Source organism: Acyrthosiphon pisum, chromosome A2 (assembly GCF_005508785.2).
Source record: "Acyrthosiphon pisum isolate AL4f chromosome A2, pea_aphid_22Mar2018_4r6ur, whole genome shotgun sequence".
Taxonomy (NCBI): domain Eukaryota; kingdom Metazoa; phylum Arthropoda; class Insecta; order Hemiptera; family Aphididae; genus Acyrthosiphon; species Acyrthosiphon pisum.
The window spans coordinates 116748193-116761592 of record NC_042495.1 but is presented as its reverse complement, the minus strand read 5'-3'; the positions used below and the strand labels follow the sequence as shown (position 1 = coordinate 116761592).

At 34.2% G+C, this 13400-nt stretch overlaps 1 protein-coding gene across 5 annotated transcripts in view; it reads right to left on the bottom strand.

Moving 5' to 3' along the window:
- Nucleotides 1–559: 559 nt before the first annotated feature.
- Nucleotides 560–13400, bottom strand: part of LOC100169563 (stress response protein NST1) — a 38835-nt gene continuing 25994 nt past the window's right edge. For 2 of the 5 annotated variants that reach the window (XM_008190361.3, XM_008190363.3), the window contains 8 exons: nucleotides 8233–9025; nucleotides 7727–8167; nucleotides 7213–7657; nucleotides 6893–7111; nucleotides 5686–5852; nucleotides 3545–3637; nucleotides 3306–3482; nucleotides 560–1538 (listed from right to left, as the gene is read on the bottom strand). In XM_008190361.3, coding sequence (XP_008188583.1) covers nucleotides 1497–1538; nucleotides 3306–3482; nucleotides 3545–3637; nucleotides 5686–5852; nucleotides 6893–7111; nucleotides 7213–7657; nucleotides 7727–8167; nucleotides 8233–9025 — 2377 coding nt within the window. In that variant the 3' untranslated portion in view covers nucleotides 560–1496. Of the gene's footprint in view, nucleotides 1539–3305; nucleotides 3483–3544; nucleotides 3638–5685; nucleotides 5853–6892; nucleotides 7112–7212; nucleotides 7658–7726; nucleotides 8168–8232; nucleotides 9026–9662; nucleotides 10220–10335; nucleotides 10700–13400 lie in introns of those variants that run through there. The other 3 variants (XM_001944866.5, XM_008190364.3, XM_008190362.3) reach the window with 3 other exon arrangements.

Here is a 13400-nt window from a genome sequence, read left to right as displayed (position 1 = left end):
TTGTTTGAACTTCGAGGTTCAGTAAACCTGCACATAGTTTTTGTGCTAAAATATTAATTCCACCCCACTAATGTCACCTGAAGTTCTTATTATAAAATATACCTAATCAATTTCTGTCATTGAAATACCTTAAATAGTAATAACTAATAAGGTTATAGACTTATAAACCAACAAACTCCAAAGGTGTTATTTTAATTATAATTAAATACATTGTATTTCTCGTACAAATTAAATCATCATCTTCACCACTACCACCTAACCCAAATAGTCAAAGCGAAAACTTAATAAAATATCTTTTACATGATATACCTGATAAACTAAAATATTTTAAATAGCGCCTGGAAACCCTACATTATTCATTATTGGCACCTCATTGAGAATGTTTAACATTGCAACCCTAAGATACAATTATTATTTGGTAACACTTACCTCATACAAATTGAGAGATAAAATGATTTGACTGCTAACACTTGCACAGTAGTACACACTAAATAACAGACACAGTACATATCAAATTGTGTACAAAACGTTACTAGGCAACAAATAACAACAACAAAAGAGGAAAACACTTGGTTCTTAATATGTTCCAATAAAACATTATTTTATATTCCATTGTTTGTATTAATTAGTTATAATATATAACACCATAGTGTATGCATACAACCACATAGCCAGATATGGTTTTATCCACAGATTGAATGTGATATAAGGGTTTTAGATTTAAATAATATTACAAACTCAGAAAAATGAATAAATAAAAAAGAAAAAAAACATATATAAATAATAAACAAACAAACAAATCCTAATAACTAATCAATATGCTATATACAATACAATATCATAACAAGTAATGAAAACCTTAATGGTTAGTATAATAATTTAAATATCTTGAATATTATTTTATATTTTAAGGAGGTGCATCATGTCCACAAGTAAACTTACATTAAAAAAAAAATTATGAGCCACTATAAATTTGTCTCTATTTCACATCGAAAAAAAAAAACAATAATTGTACTTGTATCAATTTAATAACAAGCATACCGTGAGTGGTTTAATTAACAGTCATTAACCCACGGTATTTTATGTATTCAAAATAAGATTCTACAGTTCTAATACACGCACACAGTTAAGCTAGTGTGGAATTAGGAAATTATTACGACATAATATATAATATAATTTATAAAAAAAAATAATAATAATAATATTATATTATACACATTTATATATAATCATATACTTAAAAATAGGTATATTATAACAATTTGTCAGTTCCTAATAAAGATTAATTTTATGTGTATAATTGTTTAACATTTACACAGATATAATAAATTCATACACATAAATAGTGAATTGACTTAGATTCACACCAAGGGTCCGTACTCTAGACCAAAGTCAACTACTAAAACGATTTTGGTAGCCAGCTACCGGTTTCAAATTGTTTAGTTTAATCTTTAAGAGATCTTTTTTGGCACAAATGTCACATTTAAATAATTAATTTAACCACTACAGACTTCTGAATGATCATCCCAAGCATCGATCTGTAAACAAAATAAATACAATTTTACATTTTAGTAAGCAAAAAATAATTTTTGTTTATTACTATATTACAATTATTTCAAGATACAATAAAAAATATATATTAACACGTTGAGCTCCGCTAGAACCATCAAAGCATACCCCGTATCGCCACGCTAAAAATATGTCCAGTCGATTATTTCAGGGAAAAAATATAGCCAACAATAAAAACACAAAAAGAAAAACCAATTATAGCGTAAATTCTTGAAACAGCATCTGATCGCCAGTCAAAATTATGAATCATCAAAGGGAACACATATTTGTTGACACTGGTGACCAGGGCAATTTTTATGATGTTGACTAGCCGTGTACCGTGACGTTGAACAAGTCAAACAATTTTTTTTTATATTTAATATAACTGATCAGTTTCTTTAATATAAAATCATTTTCTTTGTAGATAAGAATATATAATTTTTTTAATGCTTTAATATCTATTTTCTATTATAAATGGTTATACAAAAGAAATAATACAAATCCCAACGTTAAATATAAATAGACGTATTTACATAAATATAGCGTGTTACTAGATATTTTCTGCTGCACAGAAAACATTGAATTATATGATGTTTTCAAAATTATGATAAAAAAAATATGTATCAACGAGGTTGCTATAGGAATATTATTATTTATCGGTTGCAAGGGGCAACCTTAAAAAATAATTGTATCTAGATTTTGTTGGTACACCCTTCTTTTTGGTTTCTATGGTAGTGTAGTTATATTATTCATTGATTGCTAGGGGCAGCCTAGATACTGTAACTCAAAATTTGGTTGCCATGGCAACTGTAATACAAAATAGCCTACAAAAAATCTGTTAGGAAAAAAGTTATATCCAGCCCGAAAACAAATTAATAATTATTAATGTTGGAAATAAAGTAACTTATATTACTCATACATAACTAAGGCTTCGACTAATGAAGGTTTAATTTAAACCTCTTATGAAAATCAATAGATATATTCAAAACACATATTTTAACAAAAATCATTTAATTTATAAAGAAAAGTATAAAATATTAACTTTTATATTTATTTCAACATTCTTGTGGCATCATTTGTATTTAAAGATAAAATTTAATTATTATCTTGTTCTCCTATAATTTCCTCACACCATTTTATTATAACAATACCGGTGTTATCGTAAGAAATTTAACTTTTATGGTTTTGTGGTTCTTTCTAAACATAGTTAGTTGATTGTAATAGAGTATTTTCATAATAATATTACATGATCAGTAATCCCAAAATAACGTGTGTATACCTAGAACAAAATCACATGAGGTAAATACCTGATTGCCGAATTCAAATTTCATCTGAATTAGTGACCACAGTGAAGACACTAATGGAAATTAATATTGGAAATACATGATTACAATTGATTAACAATATTAAGGAAGGTAAACAATATCATTAAACAAAATGTCTTAGGATAAAGCCAGTACTGCAATAATAAACTGGTCAAGAGTAATTATGTAATTATTTGATCAATGGACTTACTCAAAGGTTAAGTAACAAAAAAGTAATCTAGTTCCTTTTTTTATTTTTAACTTGTAATTATATAGAAAATATTTTTTTTAACCAGTGAAACACTAAATGTTGCAAATTTGTAAATTTGCTAACAAAAAATAGCTAATCAAGAAGGGAAATATTTTACTGAAGTTGCATGTAAATTAATATTATTTAAAGACAAGAAAAATTTTTATTCTAAATAACTGTAATTAAAGTATAATATCACGTACTTGACAGTCTTTGCTGCAGTACCATTGATTACCACATCCAGCACAAACAAATTGTGCAGGTTTTTGCATACAACCTTGACACTGTGGGGCACTAGATGGAGAGTTTGCATTCATAATATCTTGTCCTTCATCAATAACCAGTCTATCAGACGCATCTTCATCATCTACCTGAGCAGGCTAAAAACAAAAAAAATAAATAACAATACTGTTGTAAATATTTTAGAGCAGGTTAATCTTACTGGTATATTTGACGAACAACTTGGTTTTTGTTGAAAAGTTGAAGACATCGACGTACTCTGAACTGGTGTAATAGTTATTTCATTACGAGATTGCTAAAATATAAAAATGTTAAGAGCATATTATTTACTTTTGGTCATACCACAAAAATGTGTAAAAAAAAACATGTGAATGTTCACTCGTTCGGTGTAACTCATATTTGATTTTATTTGTTAAAGTGTGTATTGGCAAAAAGTATACCACTTAGCCCAATAGCTTAGTTAATTTGCCTATTTGGCAGAAATTATAGCTGGGCACCTGCAGGGTTCTGCAATATGCAGTATATGATGGGGGGCTTCTTTTGCTAGACAGTTTCCTACCTACAGAAACCATATTATAGTTTAGATATTATAATAGTTATCACGACAAACTCATTAAGTTAAATTTTCAATGTGAAGGATAAATATATGATTGCAACAGTATTAGGTATAATGAAAGATTTAGTTAAAATGAAGTTATAAGCAAAAAATTTACAAATATAATACATGAATATGTCACAACTTAAATGTAAAAAAAAAAACATTAATAGTAAAATATCACTTCTTCTAAAGACAACATTTAAGGGTGTCGGTGCCAGTGCGGTTTTTGGTACAAAAACATGTCTTACAGGATAAACTCTCACGACCTGTAGAATTGTCAAATTTTGTTAATTTTATTTTATCTTAAAGTAGAGAACATTTTGTAGGTCGGATCAAAGCCCGATTTTGAAAACTATAATTATAGAAACTGGAATATGCATTTGAAAAATGCATAATATTTGTCCTTTTTCAAACGTATTTTTCTACTACTATTCAAAGTAAAATAAAAAAATCGAGTTTTATCCGACCTGTAAAAACTACTCATCTTTCAGATAAAAAAAAAATTAACGAAATCCGACAATTCTACATGGCGTGAGTTTTTCCCGTGAAGTCATTTTCGTTGATATAATACACCGTATCGACCCCGTCTAAATAAGTATCGGGCTGTAGATTATTGGAAAAGTATTATAGTTAAGGCAATAATTAAAATATAAAACATAATATTCAAATAGCATAGAAATTTCGAAAATTGGAAATACTGGCACCGACACCCTTAATAACAAATTGTAGTTATATTATAATTATTTTTAATAAAATATTGATGTGAGTTATGAAAAAAATAGGTTCAGGGACTTGATGTTTTTAATGTATTGTACTGATTTTGGCTGTTAATAAAATATAATAAAATGATTTTAATGAAATATCTTGCATTGTCTCTGTGTATCACTTAGGCTCTTTAAAGTGAAACTGCTTTTATTTTTAATTTAGTAGTCAAAACATTTCAAATTAGATAATCCCAATTTAATAAACAATTACTAAGATGTCATACTAAAAGGATTTTTAAAAAAATATTTGAAAAATGAATACTTACCTACCCAACCATGTAATTTTGCAATTTGTGAAACACCTATAAGCTATTTAACTGATTTGATTTGTGTTATTGTAATTATTATTATTACCGTCTTAAAGTCTCTTAAATTTAATATCTCTTTATCTGACTTTTACCCGTTTTTTACATAGGTAATATTATATATTATTATGGTTTTTTAGTATGTTAAAATGTTCATGGGGAGGTGAGCATCAAAATCTGTATTGTAGTATCATTGTAAAAAGTCTTATCTAGGCCATAATTAAGAGGTTATGTTTCTTACTTTCTGTTAACAAAAGAAAAAACTATTGGCGAAGCATAGAAAAATATTGAAGAAATGTCAGCATCTTAGTTGTAACTTGCTCAGTATTGTTTTTAGAATGTTATGAATTTATGATGCATCATTATTTTTTTTAATTGAATATTATCACAATAAAGTATAAGCTACTATTATGTACCGATGGGCATTTGCTAAAATCAAATCCCTGTAACTTATTCTGGGATTTTAAAATTACATTTATAAAAAGGTAGTAATTTTTATTTTAAAAACATTTTTAATCCTACTAAATCAATATTTAATATATACCTCATCTAAATGTTATCGCAAGTATGTAATGGAACTTATAAATAGCTGACAGTGATACAATAAAAACCTTTTATGCTATTGTAAGGTATCTGTAAGTAGCAATTTTACTTTAATAATTTAATTAGTATTTACCGCATTGGAAGAGACAACAGTAGCTGCAGGTGCTTGCCGTTTTCCTCTGCTTTGCTTGCATCGTTCTGGTGCAGTTAAAAGTCTTGCTAATGTAGGCGAATAATTGGTCGGAGGGTGTGACATACTGAGTGGTAAATGGTGTGTACCAGCGCCTTTAGTTAAGATTCCTATAAGAATAAATTAATAATTATCACCAAAAATACATCAAATTAATAGGTACATAAAACCTAAGAATAAACAATGAATGGTGTTTTTTTTACTTTGTAAATTTTAAATTTACTAAGCTAACACCCATTCATATATTATATTAATAATTTCTTGAGCCTTTTAATTTGTTTAAAAAAGTCACCTTTATTGATTGTACAAGGTTCATATTCATAATCCAACTATATGAGCATTAGGCATAATATATTAATCTAATAAAATGAAGTTATTATTTTGTTCAACTTATGACTGATGGATAGAACCTAAAATACTTTAAAAATATTCTGTCCTACCAGATTTTACAGTTCAAATGGAAAAATAAAAAGTTAAACGTTTTAAATATATTATAGTCAGTGGCGTATATATACGAATTATGTTCACTATGAGCCAATTTATCAGTTATCACTAGACGAGCATAGCACGACTAACATGGTCATAATTATACATTTTTTAGGGAGCTGGGTGGTTATAATTATGACATTATATACAGTACAAATATAAATTGCGCAATTCAATTTTATAATTACTATGTAAAATTAATTTTTTGGTTCTTTTTTTAAAAATATTGACAGTGTCATTTATATATTTTAATGTTATCTTACTATGAATTTAACATCAAAGTCAATAAGTCATCAAAGCAAGTACTGAAAATATAACATTTCCTTGTTGGTTCCTTAAAAACGATTTTAATCAACCGGCTAACTTAGCAAGTTAGCCGCTAACTTAATCATGGTGAAAAACTGTAAACAGTGTAAATATACATGCAATGGTTTGATTGAACCTGCAATTTCATTATGGGCCCTGGCCTAGGAGGCATCCCCCCCATATACGCCACTGATTATATTCAATAGTAGGTATTGCTTATTAATGGCAATTATTTAAACATATCTACACTTAGATTTATTATTCGTTTGCTATCAATATTATGATAGACCAAAAATATCATTTGTAAATACAAATTTGAAGGATTTCTTACTTAATAAATCTTAATGATAAAAATTACCATGCAATAGAGATGTTGGCTGTGGTTGTGGTATTTGTTGTTGTTGCAGTAGTTGTTGTTGTTGTTGTTGTTGTTGTTGCTGCAGTTGTTGTTGCTGCTGCATTGGCTGCGAGACTGGATGTAATGTAACTTCTGGAAAAGCAGGAACATCTTTAAAACGATTATGTTCAGACCCATGTTCCATAACATTGTTTGGAACTCCATGGGTGTTTGTGATAGCTGAACAAAACACAATATTTTTTAAATATTCAAATTCTGATAAAATTATTCAATTAATAAGTATTCAAATTCTGATTAAGTTAACCCATTATTCAACTTACTAGTTTTAAAATTTCCATCACTGGCATGATGAATTGGATTACCAAAGCCCATAGGATTCGGATAACGTAATGGAGCTGAAGATGTAGGTACTGAAAAATCATTGGCAGTCGCCTTCCGACGACCCCTTTTAGTAGTCACACCTGTTTCAGGATTTTTTGATCGATGATCAGCAATAATTAGTTTGACATCTAATATAGGGCCTTGACGGCCTTCTTTATGATTGTTGGCTGCAGAAGGCTTAGGCAGTATTGGTCTTTGAACGCGGTTGGTGCGGTTTACCCTATCTGACACTATCCAATCATTGGACTGAGCATTAGATGACGAAGCAACTGGTGTGATACTAGCATTAGATGATGAAGAGGCATACATATTCTGATCATAATTATTAATTGCAGACTTTTCGAGTTGACTATCACCGCGGTTGTCAATAATATCTAAGATATTCTGTTGAAATAAAAATGAATTAGAAATGATTAATTTATTAATAAAATATTTTTGATTGTGTTACAATACCTTTTCACTTAGTATGTGTTCGGGCTGACTTAAATTAATTTGAAACATTTCTGGTAAATTCCAGTCTTTGCTGTTGTCTGTCTTAATAGCATCAAATTCTTTTAGTTTAATCATTAATCGTTCAATAATTTCCTCTTTAAGTTTTTGTAACCTGATCAGAGTCACTAACTCATCACGTTTCGTCTGTGCTATTTCCGTGATCACTTTTATTTCGTTTTGTATTTTTTCTACATTTCTGTTTAATTCAACTTCATTTTTACCACTCGACTGTACAATATTCTTGATCAATCGTTCTCGAGTATCGTCTTTTAATAAAGGTTGGTCTTCGTCAGATCGTAACTTTTTAATTTTAGGTAAATCGTTATCACTACTTGCTCCACTTACAACACTAAGTTCATCGTGACTAGCAGCAGACCTCTTGCGTGCAATAGGTTCATCTATCTGAAAATTACATAATAATGAAGAAAAATTGTATATACATAATGGAATTTATATTTAATAAATACCTGTTTGGGTGAAAGTGTATCTGTACTAATTTCACTAGACATATCCTCTTCTTCGAGAACTTTACGATTGACTTTTTCAGATTTAAAGTGTTTATCATCTTCAAGTTTTAACTCCCCATTCACTGGATTTGTTTCTTCTTCGCTGTTCTTCAATACTTCGTTACTAGTTATGATATCATCATCCTTTTGATTTGCATTTCCGTTAATATGTTTTTCGGTTTCTTGAGTTTCAACGTCTTCAGCGACTTCTGGTTCGTCAACTTCTAAAGTTTCTTTCCTAATGACTACATCTTCATTAGTTTGATCTTCAGTTTCATCAATTTCCATAGGCTTTATTTCTTCATCTTTGTCTTCATTAGTTATAGGATCATCATCATTAGTTGGAGAAGTTTCACCATTAATGGTTTCTACGGAGTTTTGTTCCTCAGATACCCCATTTCTCACAATTTTATCAGTAGTTTTGGACAAAGGTTCAGTCTTGTTTTCTGGATCTTTTTCTTTTTTATCCTTTTCTTTTTCATCATCTTCATCTTCATCTTCATTGTCATCTTCGTCATTTTCTTCTTCTTTTTTAATTACAAGTTGTGAGGCTTCATCATCAGTGTCAATAGTATTGTCTACAGTAGTTCCATTTAACTTTTTGTGACTATCACCATTCACTTTTGTTGTAGTTTCCAAATCATCGGTCTTTGCATCTGAGGGACTAGTGTCAACAGACATTTCGCTGTTTTCACAACCATCTGCCGGTATCGGCATGCGACTAATTTGCATCTCGTCTTCTATCGTGAAATACCTGGAAAAACAAATTTAATAAATTATTCATCAAAACGCTTCGGCACAACAAGACATAACTAGAAAATGTCATTGGCTATCACTACAACAACCTTATCTCAAAATAAACATTATTAAGATAAAAAGATCTCTAATGGCATACATCTCAATCGGACAATGACAACGAATGGTATGTAGTACATTAATCAGTGACCAGCAATTACGTGTCTTGCTATACAAGTTACGTACCTACCTAGTCGTTATTAAATATTTTCTTATCTAACTAATTATCACAAATTCACAGCTTAACGACCCATATACTACCATAGTAGTAACTTATAGAGTTATGGACGTCTCCACAACCGAGTTTGTTCGTTAGTAAATAAATACGAGGTGTTTGAGTTATCACTAATACTTTATTAATATAATCAATTTTAAAAGAAATTTAGTTGCGCAGAATAATTATTAGACTTAAGAAAACAACAGAGGCTCTGCTCGATGGTCTGCCAGGACTACACTGAACATTACACGGACAGCGAGACAAGTGTGTACAAATCGAAAAAGAGTAGTTAGTTATTGTATTCAGTCAGTGGCAAGGGTGTGTGTAACCGGCGATAGGGCAGACGACTGAGGAGCTGTACATAATAATATTATAATACCTATGATAGCCGCAAGTCGACTAGAGTCAAAACAACGAAGGGCAGACCGACACACGCGTAGGTCGTTGGAACCAGCGGCCACCGACGGGTCGAAATCCTTCTGGAAAATATCCTCCCACGGTCGGTTTCCGCCGAGAGGCGCGTCCTCTGAACAGGACGACGACCCGATGCACGTCCCAGCACGGGTCTCGACGGTGGAAGACAATTATATTAATATTATTTGACAATGCCGCCGCGGATGACGTCGCAAGGGGAAATGCGGAAAACAATTCAAACCGAAAGCCCTATAGTCACACTTTCGAGAAAGAGTACCTGCTCCACGCACACGGCGAGAGCGTAATGAATTCATCACTGCGGTCCAGTTTCCCATTCGACTCGCACAGTTCGTTTACCTCGGCGGCGGAGGTAGCGGAGGAGGCAGTGGCGGCGGCGGCGTGCGCGCGCGGTTTGTCCTACTTAGACGCCGTCGTCGCCGAGTGCCGACGGTGCAACGACGGCCGCGGCTGCAGTCGTCACGGCCGCACGCGCGAAAATAAAAGCGACCGACGGCTGTGCACGGCTAGTAATAGTAGAAGTAGTAGTAGTAGTAATAATAATAATAATAAATAACAACAACAACAACAACAACAAAAACAAAATAATACCAAAAATATTATGGTAACGTCATACGTACCACACGAGAGCGGTTATCAAAATTCACGGCACATCGCACATGGGACGACGTGGGTAGATAACTGTTACACGGCAGACGGAGATGCACTCGAGAGTCTAGCACAAAAACGGTCGATACGAGTATCGCAGCGAGGATCACACGATTCGCGACACGGCGACAACAAACAACTGAGGCGGCGAAACGCCGATTGAGGAATACGACGAAAAAAAAAAAAAAAAATCGCGTAAACAATAACGACGGAAACGGCACCCTACGCGGGAGCGGACACGACGACACGAACGATCCGATTGGTCCGAAGGAATCGCGCACACAGCGAACGAAACGTAGGGACGGCGCGTAGCGGCGGCGGCGGTTCAAGGCTAACGTCGAGTGAGTGCCGAGTGGAGGTGACGGACGGCCGCGACCACCGAGAGAGAGACGGGACGCGCGCGCGCGCGCTATAGACGGTCGGCGGAGCGAGCGAGATGGCGGCCGTGCCGGTGCGACTGAGAGAGCGAAGCGATCGTAGGCACTCGGCGGACGGACGAACGGACGACCGAGCGAAACGGATACCGCGCGCGCGGCAACAGGCTTGCAAACGTCGCGGCCGCACATTACCGTGCCGGCGGAGTCACGACAGTTTTCGCGGCGGACTTTGTCGTTATAATAATAAATAACAATATTACACCTATATGGGTCGAGGCCTTTGCTGGTTCTTATTCCGCCGCGAAAAGTCGGCCGCTAGACCATGTTCTTGCTCCGTGTCATAACTTATTATTACGCATCATGCGGCGGAAAAAAGACGTTATTGGGAGGGGCCCGCTCGTCGCGCCCCCTCATTCGCGGCGTTGGGACACGCCGACTCTGTTGCGGTCTGCCAATTCCACTAAAGGAACGCTAAGGGATGCGCGCGGTCTCTGGTCGAGTCGAGTTCATTTGAACTAGAATGAAAATAATATTATGCTTTTCTCCGACGTTTTTTTTTTACCCAGAGAATTTCTAATAGTCCTATATAGTATAATATTATAATGTAGGCACTAGGCGCCTATATCGAGGTTCGTGTCACCACTGCCGTGATGTGTATATAGAAGCAGAGCTGACTCTGATTTCGCACAACGCAAACACAATATTATTTCTTATTATATTATTATAATATTTTGTGCGCATCGTTCGGCAGCCACGGGCGCGATTTTCAACGAAGTGCAGTTCGGTAGGACGACGCGCAGCGTGTGTTCGCGCGTGCGGTTGTGACGAAGGGCAAAGCAAGGACGTTGCCGGGACCGTCGTCGTCCGAGGTAGACGCGCAAAAACATTTTTACCCGACGACGACGACGACGACGACTACGACGACGCCGTTGTGCCGCCGCCGCAACCACCGCACCGGCGGAGCGGTCTGCTTGACCTTGAGCGAGACCTGCTGCACTGCGCATATTATTAAAATATATATATATATATGTATTGCACACGCGTAAATACCGCATAGGCGCATACCACATGCCACGGAGACGCAGTCGTCGGCCACGTTGGTGGTATATTATAATATTTAGTGGGTATTGGTGGACGGCGGCGGTGTCGACGACGGTGGTGAATGGTAGGTGGAGGTCTACCGGAAAAATTTGGTTAAGTTTATTTTTTTGGTCGCGTATGTCAGTAAATTACATGTTAATATTCCGATTGCACGCCTTGAAGTTGTTTTATTGAATTCATTATTTTCGGACGACACCTTTTGAGACAAAAAAATGAAACGAAATCTCGTTAAAACAATACGCACGTGGCACGTTTATTATAGTATAGTACACCTCGAAGTCACACCTGAAGCGATTATAAACTAATATTTCATAGGTCTATGCGTGCAGCACACCACACTGTACCGCAGTGGCCCGGGGTAGGCTTTCCCGGCCATTTTACCGCCTCCTATCGCCTTTTAGAAAAATATAGGTTATTGGTGTAGTTGGTATTCGATCATTCCGTGTACATCTGTTTCTAAGTTCTAACGCGTGGACTCTGAACTTCTACAATATCATATTGTAGAGAAATAAATTATTATTGTTTTTTTTTGTTTTGAAGACGAAAATTAAATGAAAAGTGTTGCATAATATTTGATTATTACTTATTACGTCTTATTTTTGTACCGTCATCATCTGCATCCCTCGTTAATAATTATATAAGCCACTTGTCAGTCGTCACTAATATCTGAACATGTTAAGTAGGTAGGTTAGGTTAAACCTAACCTACCTATAATAATATATATAAATATAATGTTTCAAATAAAAACGTGCGCTTCCCTATTCCTATTTTCAAAGGCGCAAATAGGGGGGGATTTAGGGGCTAAGCCCCCCAAAAATGTCCATAGCCCCCCCAAACATTTCCTACATTTTGTTTTAAACTTATTCAATATTATCAAAGGAAGGCCCTATTAGCCCTATTAGCCCCCCCCCAAATCTCAAACGCTATTTGCGCCTATGCCTATTTTATAATACGCGTCTCAAAGTACGAAGTGAGAGGGATGACAATGGTGTGGACTTATCTATAAATGCCAAATGAACCGTAAGTCGTAACACATTCATTTTTCTACAAAAAAAAAATAGAATTGTTCCGATTTCAAACTATGTACAAAGTTCAATCGTCCCCTACCGATAATCGTGTGTCACAATATTGTCACTGCCACCAACAATAGTTCATTCTGCGTTTTGAATAATAAATATATTGTTCACCTTTTGTGTGTGATAGTGAACAGTATATTTTAGTCAAAATGTTGAGTTTTGTATTAACGTGTTCAAGTTAAAGATTAAAAACGCATTAATTTGGATTTGAATCATTTATTATAATGTAGCTACATCTATATCTATGTGACTATATCTATATCATCTACAGCTATATCTATGTACGGCCTTCGACGGCGCACGCGCGGCGTTGTTGTGCCTATATAGGTATAAAAGGGACCGCCGGCCACTATAATATAATTGTTGATAATTACACAATACTATTATATTAATCGTCACCTATAGTATCACACATTTTCACTTTGATAAAATTATATCGACGAGCCACCTCTCTCGAGTCTGGTGTCAACTTGTGCCTGTGCA